Source organism: Macrosteles quadrilineatus, unplaced genomic scaffold (genome assembly GCF_028750875.1).
Source record: "Macrosteles quadrilineatus isolate MER2022 unplaced genomic scaffold, UCM_ALF_1.0 Scaffold_6__1_contigs__length_79288215, whole genome shotgun sequence".
Classification (NCBI taxonomy): Eukaryota; Metazoa; Arthropoda; class Insecta; order Hemiptera; family Cicadellidae; genus Macrosteles; species Macrosteles quadrilineatus.
Window position 1 is genome coordinate 11,078,296 of NW_026542599.1, and position 18,624 is coordinate 11,096,919.

The window sequence follows — 18,624 nt, forward strand, 5'->3', positions numbered from 1 at the left end:
GTATTTAGTATGTTTATTAGGTACATATTAGTGTTCAATGTTTTAAAGGTAAATTTTCAAGATTAAAAATTAAACGCGGAAGACCTCCAAAGAGCAAATATTTACATAATCTGTAAGGGAGAAGCTACAATCGATCATTGAGAAACAAATTTTACCACTTCGTCTAAAACCGAACCAGATCCAACCAGCTCGCACATATCATGTCTCAGAACCTCGGCCAAGTGGCGCATTGAAGAATGAAAGTGGTGAAATAATTTAAGATCTTATGTCCGAGCAATATGATAACCAGGCTGATCATTAATTTGAGCAGAAGAGTCGACGAATCGCTGCTCCACGTTTGGAAGAACGTTAGCGCAGTGAAGTCTGAAATTCCTCAAACCTAAATTCGCCATGTTGGGGGATGAGAGATATGCACCCACGTTTATAATGGACAATATTAGAAAATTTGAAATACGATACTTTCCTTGCTACACTTAATGATGAAACTGTAAAGATAAACAACGAAATTATCCAAATGCTACTGGGGTATTTTGGGGCAATGAGAGGGTTTGTAAAAGTTTTGATTCAATAACTTCAATAATAATAAATGTTTTATTGAATCCGAGCAAACGCCTCTTGGTCAAAACAAAGAGAAATCAAGTATGACTTTAATTTTTTCAACACTTTGTTACTTTGTTATCAAATCGGATATATGCCATTTTATAACCAAAGAATTTATACAGTATGCTGTGACTCATAAAACCATTTTGTGGAGTTTTGATAATTTACTTGAAGGCTTGAAGGATACCCTGTATAAGGTTTTTAATAGGGTAAAAATTAAACAAAACACAAGTTAAAACTAAAGGTAAAACTTTATAACACATAAGAATACAAATATCATGGTTGGCAATAAATAAAATATCTTACATTGTTTTGTCATATAAAATGTTAAAATTAGTCATATACATTAATATACAATTCAAAACAGCGCTGAAGTGTGTTCCGTCTGCACCCACTGAGAGGATATTCACTTCAAACGCTGTCGTGATAAACTAACGTAAATCTTTGGTTTGTGTACTAAATTTAATTTTAAAACTTGAGAATCATTTTGATAAAATAACACCGAGATACTTGTTGAGGCACTGAATTGTTTTCACAGATATTTTCAGTCTGTGTCGGTTTCGTTTCGAAGTTCGACTGGGAGTGGCCTGCCTGGTGATACAAGGGTCTGAAACAAATTTGCAAAATTATGTTAGTTAAACTACTGTAGTAAATAAAAATAGTTTTAAAACAGCACAAAACTATGTAATATGAATGCTAGAGTTGACTATTTCCCATTCAGATAAACCTACGACCCTAACAAAGTGACTTAAAACCTAGGCACTTGTGCTCTTATTTATACAGGGTGAGTTTTAAATGAGTTCCCCCCCTACTTTTTTCTACATTTCTTAAGATATCAACTCCGGACCACGTCAGATCATTGTAGAGTAGTAAGTACTTCATTTTGACTGGGTATAAATTTTTGGCCGCCATCTTGGATCCGCCATATTGGATACAAAGTTTTTTTTTCAAATGTAAAGGTAGGGTTGTGACCCATCGTTTTAAACTACATTTTTATGCTGAATACGATGCTGCAATCCGTTTTTAAAAATCTTGATCCATTCTAAAGTTATGAGAACGTTTTATAACATTATTTTTAGCCCATTTTAACGTTGTGCATTTAGAAACTAAGAACATAATCATAGTGCTAGAAAAAGATTTATGTATATTATGTGGTGTATACTTATCTTTATCTAGCACTATTTTGCGATTATGTTCTTAGTTTCTAAATGCACAATGTTAAAATGGGCTAAAAATAATGTTATAAAAAGTTCTCATAACTTTAGAATGGATCAAGATTTTTAAAAACGGATTGCAGCATCGTATTCAGCATAAAAATGTAGTTTAAAACGATGGGTCACAACCCTACCTTTACATTTGAAAAAAAAACTTTGTATCCAATATGGCGGATCCAAGATGGCGGCCAAAAATTTATACCCAGTCAAAATGAAGTACTTACTACTCTACAATGATCTGACGTGGTCCGGAGTTGATATCTTAATAAATGTAGAAAAAGTAGGGGGGGAACTCATTTAAAACTCACCCTGTATACTTAACTTCATAAAAGAATTCCAGACAGTTGAAAGCAACCAAAAAAAATTTTTTGTACAAGTTGTTTGTGGATTTGTCTCTTTCCCACTCAGTTAAGCATGCTATAAAAAAAATCTATATATAACAGCAATAAAGGTACGGTACTAGAAAAAAGTTTCATGTGTAAAATAAAGAATGGGTGACTTACGAGGTTGTCGGTTTAGTCTTTCTTTTTAGCGTCGGCCTTCTCCTCTTTGGCTCCGCCACGGCCGAGCACCTTAGCCAGTGAATCCCAGATGCCACCCATGAACAGAGCGCAGAAGAGGTTTTCGAACGGCACAAACGGATCATGGATCCCCAGTAGTATGGAGGATAACTGCAACATATCATAGAGCAAGAAGAATAAACACTGCTGAATGAATGAGGCAGTTCAAACTTCCTGTTCAACATGGTCGTGTCGTTCAGTTTTTTATGTCTTCTTCGTTTTTAAGTAAGTATTTGGTTAATGATGTATCTGTTTTGTGTGTGCTTCATTTTATCAAACTTTGTTCTTGTTAACAACTTTTAGATGAAGTGATGTTAAATCTATTCCTTGTATGAAGATGGTTGAATTGAACCAAAAGCACTAAAGTTGAACCAAATTTGTCATCAAACTAAGGTTCTACTTTATGTGTAAATAATAATCAGCCATCCAATAAGCATTTTAAAACAAGTAGGCAAGCAAGTAGTTAATTATGCTTGTGAAGTGGGAGGATTACCTTAAAGTAAACGAAGAAGATAACGATACCGAAGTACACGAGGGCGTGAGGCGCAGAGATAAAGTCTGTTTTCTTGTCCAACACAAAGATTATGGACGCTACAATACAGGCCTTGGTGGGGCTGAAACAAACAACATTCTTAACAGAAATATCTAGGATATTGAATATGTGAAGCAATGCTCTCAAAAACACTAATCAGTGATAGAACACTACTGTTGACCATAACATAACGGGTTTCATGTGGTGTCGACATGGCCCCCACATTTAATTGTGGGCCCTGTTACCAGGATCTGGCTCGGGCCCCCCTACCAACCGGGGGGTGTGGGGGGTATGGAATACCCCCCAACTTAGAGGGGGGTCCGGGGAAACTGTACGGTAATTCAAAAAATTTAAAAAATTTTTGAAAATGTCATGTATTTTAGTGAGTTTTTAAGGCAATCTAGGTATTAAATTTGTGAGTATGGTAAATGGCACTTTTGCAGCCTTTTTTAAGGAAGAAAAGAGTTCTTCAATGAGTTTTATAAGCCTTACAGGAATTCAACAATTAAAACTATTATATCAATACACAAAAGCTCCATGCCTATTAATATTTTGTCTTTTTTATTTCCCTGTAAAAGCGTTTGGCTATCTTAACTGCTATAATTGTACTTTGTAATATGGAGTAGGAAAAAAACTTTCGTAAATCGAGTTTAACAGCTTACACCAATGATATCATATTTTATTCAGTGTCAATTTTCATCAAGCAACAATACTACATTTTTTGGGAGTGGATGCCTGAGCTACCGATCTTGCGCGATTAGTCACGGAGAAAAACAAAAAAAAAATTATACCGAGCGAATTGAGAAGAAAATTTAGGTCAAAAATTATTACAATCTTTCATATTTATTAAACTTCAAAAGTAAAGAATTTTTTAGTTTGTGTCAAATAACCTAGATAGCTGGCTGTTCTGCTATTGTATAGTACATTACATACGCACCTACGCACCTATAGTATTTAAATATAAACTATATCATAGAATCTAGAATTAATACATTTTAAATTATTTAACTTTATTTTTTTTTATATATATACTATTTTTTATCTTCAATTTATAATCTGCTGTAATCTTCGATGGAAAAAAAACAAAAAAAAAACGGGTAGGCCTGGGCCCCCTGAGGGCCCGGGCCCTGTGACCAGAGTTGCGCCAGCCCCACCCTTGTGGGGGCCATGGGTGTCGACCCTTTTTAAAAAGGCGACGATCTGTCACGTTCACTGTGCTGGTCTCAACAAAAACATCAGTAACCTACTGTCTTAGCTAAAACGTAGAGCATCAATAGAAAAACATCGCTGTTTTGAAAGCATCGGCTATCGATGCTCATACCTACAGCCAAGTATAAAATACTTGAAAAAAGGTTTTGATTTTGAAAAATTTTTGTTTTTAGGAGTTTATATGTTTTTACTTACAAACTTGGTTGCATGAACTCCATTGCTGTAGGAGTCCAAACGCCACGAATGAGCCTTTCGATGAGTTTTGTAAAACCAGCCCCGTTGCCTGAAAAAATAACACATGTTAACAATTTAGGTACGGTACATAAAATCTGGTAAAAATAAATAAGGACAATGGCCATAACAAGCAGAATGTAAAACCATTGAATCACATATCTTAGTTGCTTTTTTTAATACTCTTTTTACTTCATTTTAAATGTTATTTTATGATAATAAACAAAAGTACATAGGAAGGTTGTACCGAAGATTTTTTACAACTGAATAATTTTAGGTAGGCTGAAGATATACGATACAGGCTAGTCTATAAAATATTATTTTATGTTCTGGTTGAATTTATATTTAACAGAGTTTCCAAATTGTATCTCCTAAACCTCAAAAGTAACTGGATTTTAAGGTAATTCTTTAAAGTGATCAACGGCAATAATCCATATGCACCTTACTTTACTCTATCAAGAATGTGTTCCAGCACTGTGTGTATTCGTCCTGAGGATGAATCATCATGAATTTTAAAACAGCAAAATAAAAAAATGCTAAATAATAAAAAGCTATATGAATATATTAATCAAAGATGTACCTTTCAATGTTCCAATGAGGATCATGATTATGTAAGCATTCGGGTACAGCTTGGCTGCGTGTGTTACTCCGTCGTAAACTTTTTTACACCTGAAAAATAAATAAATGACACTTCAGAAATGCAATATGACTTAAACAAGATGCAAGATTTAAACCAGACAAAAAATCCTTAAATCTCAAGTTAATTATGCATACCGATACTCTTCTCATCCCATTGTAAATTTTGAAGCACGTTTTTCGTGTCTAGTTCATGTACGGTCACACTGGGCGCTAGTGTCGACGAAATTTTGTTTCTATTATTATAGCGTTAATTTCTTGATTTGTGCTTTACCGTTTGGTTATAAAACAAGGGGACAAGTTATTGTTTATGATTAGATCGTATTATTTGGTTAAACGAGGTTTTAAATGACTGTAATAACGGGAAACAATTGAAACAAATTGTAAACAAAACACGACCTCTACATAAATACAGAACTTACAATAAAATCGTCTTCAGCTGTTTCATAACGATGAGAAATCTAATACTACCATACAAATACTGTATAGAATTTATTGAAACTAATATTTAAAAAATTGCAAATAATGTAACTAGTTGGTAAGAATTCCATTAATTATTTTAGTCAAGGATAAAGTTATCAAATTTAAAACAACTGTGTTATTAGTCAATTGGGAATAAATGGAATAAGGAGAAAGTATATTAACAGAGAATTTTTACTTTAAGCCTAAACATATTTTTTATCAGCTTTGTCTACAAATATGTAGCACTCACCTGTAAATTTCTTTCATTGCAGAAAATGCAAGTTTTAGAGGTAAAAACTTTGCTGCTTTGTAGCCAATGTCGAAAGGCGTGTAAAACACCACATACCTAGAAAAATTTAAAATTGTAATTGTAATTTTGTTTCATTAGCAGGTATATTATTAATATACAGGGTGTATATAAAGTACCGCACGGGCTTAATATTTTCTAAACGACAACAGATAAATCAATAAGATTTGGTACATCACCACACCTAAAAATCTACTTTTTCAAATAACTATCAATTTTCTGTCATATCATGGGGTCCCCCGCAAGGAGTCAGAAGGAAATCTTAAATAGGTTGGCATGTACATCAAATTAAAGGTCTTTACTAGCAGAATGTAAACAACTGCGAAGATAAACACGTAATAAAAGTAAAATACTACAGCTCTACCATGTTTGATATCACAAACAAGCTTGATTACCAGGTGACACTTTAAAAATAACTATAACTAGAATAGATACTTAGATTAATTAATAATAATAATACCTAATAAAACTTCTGCGACAAAACCAGGGTTTTGATTATTCTCCTACAAATAACTTTAAAAATGCTAATAGCACGAATGATCAAAACAACAGATATCATTGGCTTGGAACAAGAATTAACTGAAGTTAGCATACATGAATATAAGATGAGTAAGCTAATGAAGTAAAAAAACATAGATTTGAAAAAAAATTGTTACCAACCAGACAACAGTGGCGACCATGAGTTGTTGTGTGTTTTTCAAAGGCGCAAGAATGGGTTCACCGAGTAATCCATTGCACAACATTCCCCCAGCGAACACCACCAGCATCGTGGACAGCCAGCATGACAACGGGTGTTTGCGGGAAAACTGCTGTGCTCCTGAAACAAAAAAAAAAATGTATGGGTACCGTAAAAACACACTTGTGCAAAATTGGCATTTGTAGTAATAGGCTATATACAAAACTAACAAATATAACGATGGTGTCTGTATGTATCAAACCACTGGGCGAACAACTTTCAACTTGTTTGGTTAGAAACTATGATCAAAACTGTGTGTGCCATAACAATATCTATAGTTTAAACCAAACTGATTTATACAAGAAGGAGGATTTACTGTAGTTGAATAAGAAAAATATAACATTGTGCTGCGATCCTGTTGTGAAACATTGCAATTGAAACTGAACTTTAAACTTAATTATTGATTAGAGGGGTTTTATAAATAATAAGCATATCAACTAACCCATGTAAAACTAAAACCTATGGTATTTATTAAGCCACGTTTATACCACAGTTTAAGTGCTATATATACTTATGGGAAATAACATATGGTTTTTTTAATAACACACTCTCTTTTGTCCCTCTAAAAAATGCCAACGGTGTGGACAAGACTAAAAAACAATTAATCACTGTTAAAAACACTGACAAACTGTTGAAAATTCTAAATCTCCAGTGTTCTTTGGATTTTTGTAAACTATTTTTAAAACTTCTTAATTCTGTGGAAACGTTGCTTTAGGAAATAAATTTCTAATGGAAAAACTGAGACATGTATGGTTACGTTTTGCCATTGGCACCTTTCCTAATAGCAGCTACAAGAGAGTTCTTATCTACTTTTATCTATTATCTAAAGGTATAATCCAATATATTTTGCAGCAGTATTTTTAATTTTTGCAAAATAATAAATATATAAACTTTACGTATAAGTGCAATTTTACAAGAATCTGAAGTACTGTATAAAAATAATGATCTAAAAAATAAGTTGCTATTTTTTAACTTACATCTCTACAAATCACCTGTCCAGCAAACTCATTTGGTGTGATGATTGTAAATAAATAAATGAAATAAACAAATAAAAAGAATCTCTAAAGGAATCATCTCATGAGTGTTCAGAGAGCTTCTACGAGCTATAAACGAAATGAAAATGAAGATGCAGAATCCCTTAAGCTAAATATAAGAGACTCTAGAAAACCGTCACCACACTCAATTATCCCCAATAGCCCTTTAGGTTTGGAAATTCTTCTTGACCTAGACAAACTCTTTATCCACCACAAATCAGAGGCATTTGAAGCTGGAATGATTGGATTTGAGACTCGAAATAAATACGAAATCTTCAACAACCAAGAGCAGAAAGTGTTCAGCGCTCGAGAGCACTCAAACTGCTGCACCCAAAACTGCTGCCGACAGATCCGACCATTTGTAATATCTATCACAGACACTTTTGGAATCGAAGTTATCCGCTTTCAGCGCTCACTAGCTTGTGATATATGCTGCTTCCCTTGTTGTTTACAGAAATTGCAGGTTTACGCTCCACCAGGATATCTAGCGGGAACCGTGGTTCAACAATGGTCTCTTTGGAAGCCGTATTTCGTTATAAGGAATTCTGTCGGGGAAACTGTGATGCTCATCAAAGGTCCTATCTGTACAATAGGATGCTGCAGACGACATGTCACGTTCACTGTGCTGGACCGAGATGGGATGACAGAAGTAGGGGAAGTCACCAAAGAGTGGGGTGGTAATCTGAGGGAAATTTTCACTGATGCAGATTTTACTGGAATTTATTTCCCAGTGGATTTGGACGTAGGAATGAAAGCCGTAATGTTAGGAGCTTGTTTTCTCATAGATTTTGTGTATTTTGAAAACGCCCCAGGTATGATGATGCATTAAATAGGCTAAGTTACTCCTCATTTGTATTATTTTTACAATATATTCAAATTTTCTTTAAAGGAAGTAGTATAGTTTACTTTTAATAACTTTTAGTTTCTTGCTTGATGCCAGTTGTGGTCCTAAGAAGGGGACCAAGGTGTCATTTGATGGGGTTTTAATTTGAGTCACCAATCACTAAATTCCAAAAGAAGTTGAGGGGGTTTCTATTGGCTAACCAACTTTAATCAATCCATGAGTTTTTTTAACTTACTGAAAACCTGTATGTTCTTTTATGAGTTCTGCAAGTGTGGTTTTTTTCTATGCATGGAGTTTTGAACAAACAAATATGTAATTGTTGCAATTTTTTGTACTCTTACTTTAGTATTAGTTTACTAGTGGCCTGTAGGGGCCATAGCCCCTAATTTAGACTAAAATATAAAAAAAAAACATATATAAAAAGACAAATATTCAAAATATGTTTTTAAAATTATCAATTTTATGTTACTTAAAAAAATGAACAGTGTTTCTTGTTTTATATCTTGGTTTTCCTTCCGTTGGAGTCGTATATTAGTTGCTTCTGATGTGCAATGAAATACAATTGTAAAATAATGATTAAATCAATAACACAACATATTAACAAATGGAAACGTGCACACGGTTTGGCCTGAGCCCGGAGAACGACGAATCAGAGCTGAAATCATACAGCCAAACACTGCACATCTTTTCTAGTTTAAATAAATTGAAGATTTGTTTTGTAATCTTACGAATTCTGCTATACATACTGTTACACTGTTACAGTTACATACAACAGTTGTAACTTGTAGGCCATAATAGTTTATCATGAAATGGGCCCCTGATCTCGAATCTAAATTATGAGTGAAAATTTAAAAACGTACGTTTTCATGTCCCTGGCCTTTTACTTCGTAGATACTGGATTTGTAGTTTATTATTATGTATTTTAATATTTTTTGGGACGGGGGCAACATGTTACACACATTTATTTGGTTTTAAATAGGTTCTAGGTATTTTTTTCGTATTTTTAAAGTCTCGAAATTCACGACCATGATGTGTCCCTAGGGTACATTTTCCAACTTTCACGCTGTTTTTAGACTAATTATTTATGCCGAAATATATCAAGCCATATTTTTATGTCATCAATAGTTATTAAACTTACAAAAAAGGAGCATATTATAATTTTAGTGTCATTGCAAACTGACTACCATGACAAAATAAGTCTGTCCCTCGATTTGGCGTCACGACCATTTGGGAAAAATTTTCAACTTTGGAGCACGACAGTGGCAAGCCTGGCGTCGATTGCGTCAGTTCGTTTTAGAGACTAGTTCGGGGTGTACGTCAAGTTTGTTGTGCCGGTTGTTTTGTGTTGAAAGAAGTAGTTACAAGATTAATAAAGGTAATTTTGTGTTTTTTGTAATTTTGGTGTGTCCATGACCATACATAGTCATTTGATGAAGTAGACGTGGGGTTAATTTTTATTGATATGATATTAATATTGCTACATTAACCTAGAAGTCCACTTTGTATCCTCGAACATGAGGTGCAGGGCTACCGCCAGAACAGAGCCAAATAACACGTAATGTCCCGACCAAAGTTTCACGACCATCGTGGGTTTTTTCACGACCAATCCAGCCTTATGGATTATACTGTGTTTGGTCGTGACAATAACTTAAATATCATTGTAAATTGAACAGTTTAGTTCAATTGAAACACATATTTTTACTATAACTAACAGTATAGTTGAAGGATTGTTTACAAAGATTTAATTTTTTTCAGACAATTCACGACCGTACCGCTTGTCCCTGACCATCACGTTGATGATTTCTATCATAAAAATTTCAAAAATTAAAATATCATCATATTTCAATGTTTTATACACAAAAGAAGTACACCTCTATAAAAACATAACGATTTTTCGGGTCTCAGGTAAGTTTTTTCGGAGTTATACAAACTTAAAAAGATTTTATTGGCTTTTTTTCAACTTTTTGAGTTTTTTTATTTTTTTCTAGAAATACCATATATACCAAAAGCTTAGTGAGCTGTTTATTGTATGATGGTCATAAAAATAAATTAATTAATAACAAAACATAGTTACAAAAATAATATTAACTATTTTTAATATTCAGTTTGATGTCCGTGATGGTCGTGACATAATTTCGTGTTTTTCCATCAAAGATGCTCTATTAATAAAAAATCACCAAAGATATTGCGTTACCATGGACATTTTATGAAACTTCAAATGTCAATGAAATTAAAAAAATAAAAAAAGTTTCAAAAAACGGAACAAGAAATTTTAAAAGTGCTTTTCCTGAAAACGTACGTTTTTAAATTTTCACTCTTATATTTTCTAAAAAAATTATCATAATAACTATTATTTAAAATTATAGAACTAATTATTTGATTTTTGAATTCACTTGCCAGTATGGCAATAACTTGTTGATCACCTCCAGCGATCGTGGCAACATTTTGTCACTCGCAATTGCAGCAACAATGTGATATTCACAATGGTAATTTCAGTCCAGAAATTGTTGTTAAACGTCCCTGGAAAATGAAAGTGTATTTTGGACTTGAAACTACGTATTTAGATTTTATTCCGTTTGATGTCAGTTAGATCCAAGTATTAAAACGGTGATTAGCAACTATATAGGAACAAAGTGGTAATAGGGGTCGAGCGCAGGGCTTCAGTTCCGAGGTCTCGGGTTCAAATCCCACCAGTCACTTTTAGCTATTACACCAGACTTAATCTGAAGTAGGCCTAATGTTCAAAACAATTCTGGGCTAAAGCCTAACCTCGTGAAGGTAGACCATAAAATAGGGGGAGTGCATGATTAGATTTAGAATACAAAGGGTTAATCTGGCTTAGTAGGTCTCACACAGGGAGTGTGTAAGTCTCCCGTCAAGATTATTTTTAACTCGCTCACCCGGGGAAGACTGATTTGAACGCTCCAGCCAGCTTTACAATCTCAACAACATAGCTTTTGTAGGCTTTTGTTTAGTGGGTATCAGATAATTCCTTTTACAATGTCGTAAAACTTGTCAGTTTACGTGTGAAAAATTTTTGTCTAGAGTTGACTTCAGGAAACGTGTTTATTTTTCAGTATTTTTATGCAAAAACATGATTTTTTTACCTCTTTTTGCGTTTAAGACCTCCATGTGTTTTATAACTCTCTCTACAAAACAAAAAGTGGATAAACCCTATATTGTTACTGTTTTTAAGTGACTAAAAATGCAAAGTAAAACTGTCAAACTAGGCCCTACTATTAGTATAAATTAAAAAGTAGTAGTTAGCTTTTTATTTGTAGGCCTAAGTTATTACTTAAGTGCAAAGAACGTTGAGTGTTAGTATAAACCCATTTATTTAAGATGTTGATTTTATACATCACGATATCACTAAAGGTTACACATATGAAGCAAATTGTAAATGTTTTTCAATCGAACATTCAATGAGGAATTACTTGCATGCGTGATTCCATAACAAGTGGAAACCCCATATGGTTACCTACCGTTGCTATAGTAACTGGTATTAAATGGTAAAATCCATAGAGATCAAATTATTAAACCAGCGAGGGGACATGCGATTCTGACATAACAAATTAAATGTTTACTGTATCATCTATAATGAGAAATATATTCTCCCTTATTAATATCAATATCTTGCCTAACATATAACATATCTGCCGAACATATAAATAAAACAACATTTTGTAAGATTGAAAGTGATGATTGTATTATTGTTGTACCAATCTACATAGTATGGTCGCCATTTCATAAGAAAGTATAAAGTAAAGTATAAAGTATGTAAGTCACTATTTAGTTCTTTGTACCTATATATTTTGTTTAATATTTACAAGTTACTTTCGTCATTATCTGATTATAATTAATGGTTTGCTAAATTATTTGTCATCATAATTGTTTATTTGTTTATGTGTATGTCTAAATCACCGTTGCACCACTGTTATTCGCTTTCGATCACTAAGATAAACCAAAATAGCAATATATATTTAGACACACTTCAGATTACGGCATAATTTCAGTTACAAATGGTTGCGTAGCTTAGCACATCTTTGTTGGGTTAACATTTATAGCTCTTATGTGTAGGCCTACTGTATGGAAAATAGCGTTGCCATGGGAATTGTGAAATCAATTTAATTTAATAACGCTACAAAGTGGAAGCATAGCAAATACTGAACCCACTGATAAGCCGAAACATTAACGCGAATGTAGATCGTGAACCCGAGACCCGGCAAAACATGGGTTTTATCATCGACAACAAGAATTTTGTCTATGGTTTTATACACAAATATTTAGAAAAGAAACTGTTTGGGATGGATCATAAACATTGTGGTCACTGCCCCAAATGTCTATAATAATACTTAATTATTTTTTCCGTAACATCTGTTTTGGACGTTTTTGACAGTTCCATGAAAACTTGTTTACTGTCGGGTCAGTTACGTAATTTGTTTATGTTTATTTATAGAGTTGCTGTTCTAATATTCGTAGGAAATAGTTATTTGTGCAACTAGTGAGAAAAGTGAGCAATTGACTCACTCGAGAGAAATCCTTACTCACGAGCCGTAGGCGAGTGAGGAATGGTTTCTTGAGTGAGGCAATTGTACTTTGAACTCGAGTTGCACATTATTCTTTTCCTACAGTTACCATAAAACAAATAAATTGGTGAAGAAACATAACCTATTTTTACACAGAAGTGAACTTTTAATATAACATTTAATGTGAAGTGACAAATACAACAGTACAACAGCTGACCAGCTGATTTACAGTCAGTGCTGCCAACGTATTTCGCGCGCATACGACGTTGCCTGCATGTTACGCGCTCACTATTTCGTGCCTTCACGTTGCAAATCTGGAGTGAGACAAAGTAATTAGAGTGAGACAATGTTAACATTGTCTCACTGATGAGCGAATTGGTCACTTTGCTTTCTCAAATCAGTGAGACAACATGTACATTGTTAGGTAACTGTAGGAAAAATCATTTTCCAAACATTTTAATTTTGTAATGGATGTAAAAATTCTAAATTACAATCAGCTGTGGGTACTTACTTAAATTTCATAGCATTAAGAACAGCTGATTAATTTTATTTCACGTCACACTGAACTCAACTAGAATAGAAAACGCGTACGGTAATATCAATATTAGGGTTTGGGCTTCTGTATTATTACAGATATGCTTTTTGAAAATGTTCAATGTTCATTGTTTATGTTTAAAATAAACATAAAACAGATAATTATTGCTTACAATAAAATATTGTAGATTTTTAAGGTAGCAACGGAAACATAAGTTTATATTAATCATGCAGAATATGACTGCAATGAGTGTGTATAATGGAATGAGATACCATGTAGGTTTTTCAATCAGTATAAAATTAGCGCTTTTAAGCCATGAGTTTATTCTTATATTGATATTTTTTGTGCTAAATCCTATGTTATTTACAATATTTAGAATAATTAGCTAGCAAAAATATAGAAGAAGTGAAGTTAAGCTTTTGCTAAAGCATGGTCGGGTTCAAAGGTTATGTTCACCAAACAGCTGTCAGACATGTTATTTGCGTCAGACACGCCCATAGTCGCGTAAACAAACAAAGCGACGTCGAAATGTTAGCGATCATAACCATATGTTACCATTGTTGATGCAGGTACTAAACTCGACTATGTTGTCGGCATTGGAGTTTACAGTGCAAAGTATACTTTTCTCGTCGAAGATGTGGCCTTTTTGCGCCAATTTTGATTGATTTGTACTTGCACTACTTCATTTGTCGTCCTTTTTGATCAACTGAAGACGATCTCTGAACTTAAGGTTTGTAGAAAAGTGTTTGTTTACAAACGTCTACTGTTGTTATTTCGTCTTATTTCACCAATTAAACGTTTGTTATTTTATAATTGTAATTATAAGCATGATAAAATGGTTATATAAACTTATTTATTTACTGTTCTGTGGTATTTTGACCTAAAAGCGTAAAATCTATAATTTTAAAAGGAAGAAACTATTTCGTGAACATTTGAGGATTCATACATATCTAACCAAGCTAAGACACATCGAATGCTTCCAATTAACATGAAATTAATGTTTTTATTTGCTTTTAACATGGAAAACATGCATTGCAATCAATGTAAATGAAGTAGCATAATTAAAAGCAATTTATTTATATATTAAACAACAACGGCAAACACCATTTTACATTAAGTAGTTACAAAAAAATGTCATATCAATAGCAATAAACCATTCAAAACTAACGATTTTCGTACAAACAGTGTGCGGTAGCATTTTTAACACTTTTCTATACACAACTTAAAAATGCTACTTTGTTTTTGCAGGCTAACATTTACTACAAATAAAATTGAAGATGTTTTATGTTCTAACATGTAATATTGCTGCCACAATTTTTAAGGATGCTTAAAGAACAATTTTTGCTACAGTTAATGAAAGTTTGTAGAATTTTTGCTAAAACAAATTTCATCCCAGCCTACCCTCTTTTTTCCTCTCTAGATTATTTTGTTTGCTCTACAAACTTTTTCTGCAAACAAATCATTCATCTAAATTATTGTCCAACTCAACCTGCACTATTTAAAATTAATAGTAAATGGTTACTCTTTATTCTGATGATTTTAGGTATCAAACTACAAAACATTGCTACAGTAAAAGTGGTGCAATGAAGCAACTTGGTCTGATGCCCATAAAAAGAAATCGATCAAAGCAGACAAGTGGACTGGTAATCCTTGCTCTTGTTAACTAAATACTTCAACGTTACGAGCAGTTAACGGCCGATTTATGTGCATCCACGACAAAAATCCATAAAAAACGTTTTAAAAAGTCATACAAGTTTAGTACAACCCACTTACTTGTCACTTATGGGACCGGGACCACAGTCCCAACAGTGAAAGGGAAGAATGATCCGAGGAGCATAAATGACCAAATTAATTGCTCAACTGACATTTATGAATCGTGCACTTATATGGAGAAAATATAAAAATATAGGTTTCACAATGTAGAACACATAAAAGGAAATCGTTTGATAGAGAAACGAACTGATAATCCTCTATCCACAGTAGTCAACTATACACAACTCGTTTTCTTTACATCGTTGACAGTAGTTAACTACTAACAGTAGAAATATACTTAAACATAAACTACTAATATACGTGCATACACGACAAAAACCCATAAAAACGTCTTAAAAATTCAAAAGTTAAAACCATTGGAAAAATAATATAAAACTACAGGTTTCACGAGAACATACTAAATAAAACTGTATAGTAAACAACACTGGTATGGATCATAAACATAAACAAATGACGTTGTTGGCCCGAATCCTATACTAATAGCATTGAACATATGTTTTAGCAGTTCCATGCAATGTTAAATATGTTTATTTTTGGGCCAAAAACGTCATTTGTTTATGTTTATGATCCATACCAGTATTTTTCTAGTAATCGTGGTAAACAATATATAATTCAACCGCTCATCCAAGGCCACACTAAAAAACATTACGGCCTGTTTTTTTAGTGTGGCCTTGGCTCATCTGTAGTTATTCAAAGTCTACGAAACAATAAATTCCAAATGCAACACATTTCGACAACTCTTTCACATTTCATTATTGCTAAAATGCATCTCGAGTCAAGGTTGCAAGTTGATTACACTATGTTGATGGTAGAAGGGGTGTAGCGGGGTAATAAGTGGCTAGACTAGGCTTAGGGAGGAAGCCTTGTTTTAGCCCTCCCCCTGCTAAACCTTTGCATGCAAATTCCTTCTTTCCACGTACACAGTGCACTTTAGTCGGGATAGACGTCACAGAACAAAACAATTAATAGTACTTTTAAGTTAGTTTTAGCCGTGATTTTCAAATGTTTGAGAGCGCAGAAGAGAAGAATTTGGTTCTTTCAAGCTACTGCAATAAGCTGCGCACCCACTAGGCTTCTATACTATACCCAATTATTGTACAATTATTCCGTTTTATACAGTTATTTGTTATTCAACCCAATCTGCTATGAAGGACAGTCAATTAAAATTTTTGACAAGGTGTAAACCTAAATGTATTATAGGCCTATTACTTTTCATTAATTCGCTGTACCGGCTCAAACCGTTGTTTTTATTACTCTACGCACCGCAGGCCTTTGAACCCATGCGGACGAGTAACTTCTTTTTAAAATCAAAATAAAATACCAAATACCTTGTAATGTCACAGGGTTAAATAGACTTTTAAATACTGCCATTGGCTATTGGATAATCAAAGATACTGCATACTTTAAAAAAATCAAAGTCGTATTTAAGTCGAGAAAATAAACGCACGAATAAGGCGAATTGTATTTGGACAATAATTATTGGTCTCAACTTTTAATTTTCTACTAAACTTACTTTCGACATAATAATAATTTGTTTAAACTATAATATTTCACAATTGTTTCGTTTAGCCTTACCTATGATAAATGTTGTAAAGATTAACCGATATTCTTTTACAATCAAGAAATCACGAAGTCGTGCCCATGTCGTAACGATGTTAAGCCTATTCATTGGCGGCAAAAAAATGCTATTTCGGGACTTCTTACTAAACGCCGCTACTACCTAAGATATTTTTGATTGATGACAAATAATATTTCTATTGTTCCTTTGAACTTGTTAAACAAAGTAAAGTTTGTTTTACATGGTTTTGCCGATCATTATAATCGTGACGTGTCGGTTACCCATTGCGAAAGGGTATATTGATATCAACTGTTTACCACTGAAAACATATTTTATCACGATAAAAATTATAAATTTAAGTCATCAATTAGTTATTTTGCACGGATATAAATTTATTTACATACGCTAGAAAAACGTATTTACTTCAATTATGTAGTTTAAAAATAAAACAAATGGTTAAACTAGAAATTAATCGTACGACAAAAAAGATCAACAGATAAAACTGTCCACTAGCGATAAACCACGTTTCGTTTCGCTCCGTCGCGCTGAGATTGTCACAGACGTCAGAAATAGTATCAAATTGAAATTGAACGCCTACGGAATAATGATGCAACCATGCAACACAAACTCATTGAGCATGGCGGGAGTTTTCAAACGCGTCCTTTTATGGAAACCATAACTTATCGATTCTCTGTACTTCCAAAGCTACAGTTTGGACAAAATCTTGACAGAAAATATGAGGTGTCTTGTAATTATTGTAATTTAAATTTACAAACTAATTTACTCGAGATTATTCAATAAGCAATTACGATAGTTTCGTCAAGTAGGTCAAGTGTTATGTCAACCGTAATAAGTAATATCATTAGACATAATTGATTCGCAGGGGTTATTGACATAGTTTTTAAATAATTATTTAATAAAATGGGCTGTTAAAATAATCTGTAGAGGAGATAAGAGTAAAACAAAAGCGATCTATTTTAAGAACTTCACTTACCTGGTCCCAGATCTTCTCGTACGTGGAGAGCACATAACACACTGTGGGCAATGTCAAAATAAGGGAACATTTTCAGTTTTGTGACCTGGTTGGCCAGATCTAAGAAGGCCTCGGGATCCATGGCGATTTTGTGTCAAAATCACGTGCTGTCCGAACCCCGATACCGCCCTACTTTTGTCCTTCCCTGCTTCAACGTCAACCGACTCGGCCCGACTCCGCTGCGGCTTCGGTCGGGCTGCGGTTGAGAAGAGGAAGAAGAAATGTGATTATTCCGAGCGCGTTGCCAACGTGTGAAAAGAGAAATACCCTATATTGACGGGTTTGTTGCTGGTTTGGATGTGTATTCAAAGTTCAAATAGAATGTTAGATATTTACTTTAACAGATCACGCATTGGGAAATCTCATCGATTAAAACAATATATAGATGACGTATTTTCGGCTTTTTACTATCACTTGATAAAATTAATTAATTTTGAATATATTAATTAATTAATGAGGTTAATTAATTAACCTATCCACGAGTCCTATTTGCAGAGGGGAAGACCCAAAAATAATGTTTATCGATCACATGACCTTTTAACAATAATAATGAACAACTGGAAAGTTATTGGAAAGATGTTTAGAGAATATATTGTTTTATATCTGAACGTGTTAAATGTGTTATCTGCTGCACTCTTGATCCGCATTTTAAATCTGTGACATGTCTTAAAGATTATTACTTAAAAGTACAGCAGCGGCAGCAGTAGTGTAGTTACAGTTAGTTGCAGTTACAGTTGTGGGTTACAGTACAAATTACAATTGATTGCTGTGAATCAAACACTCAAAAACCGATAAATGGATAGTTACCGGCCCCCTTCGCACGAATTCCACATA

The 18,624-nt window shown here is 33.6% G+C and overlaps 1 protein-coding gene across 1 annotated transcript; it reads right to left on the reverse strand.

Moving 5' to 3' along the window:
* Positions 1 to 832: 832 nt before the first annotated feature.
* LOC128997235 (trimeric intracellular cation channel type 1B.1-like) lies at positions 833 to 17,986 on the reverse strand. The gene is made up of 8 exons (XM_054422847.1): positions 17,752 to 17,986; positions 6,412 to 6,568; positions 5,695 to 5,790; positions 4,927 to 5,015; positions 4,311 to 4,398; positions 2,868 to 2,988; positions 2,318 to 2,485; positions 833 to 1,207 (listed from the first exon to the last, which is right to left on the reverse strand). Exons 1-7 carry the CDS (start codon positions 17,870 to 17,872, stop codon positions 2,330 to 2,332), a joined length of 828 nt encoding a protein of 275 aa, XP_054278822.1. The 5' UTR covers positions 17,873 to 17,986; the 3' UTR covers positions 833 to 1,207; positions 2,318 to 2,329.
* Positions 17,987 to 18,624: the final 638 nt, after the last annotated feature.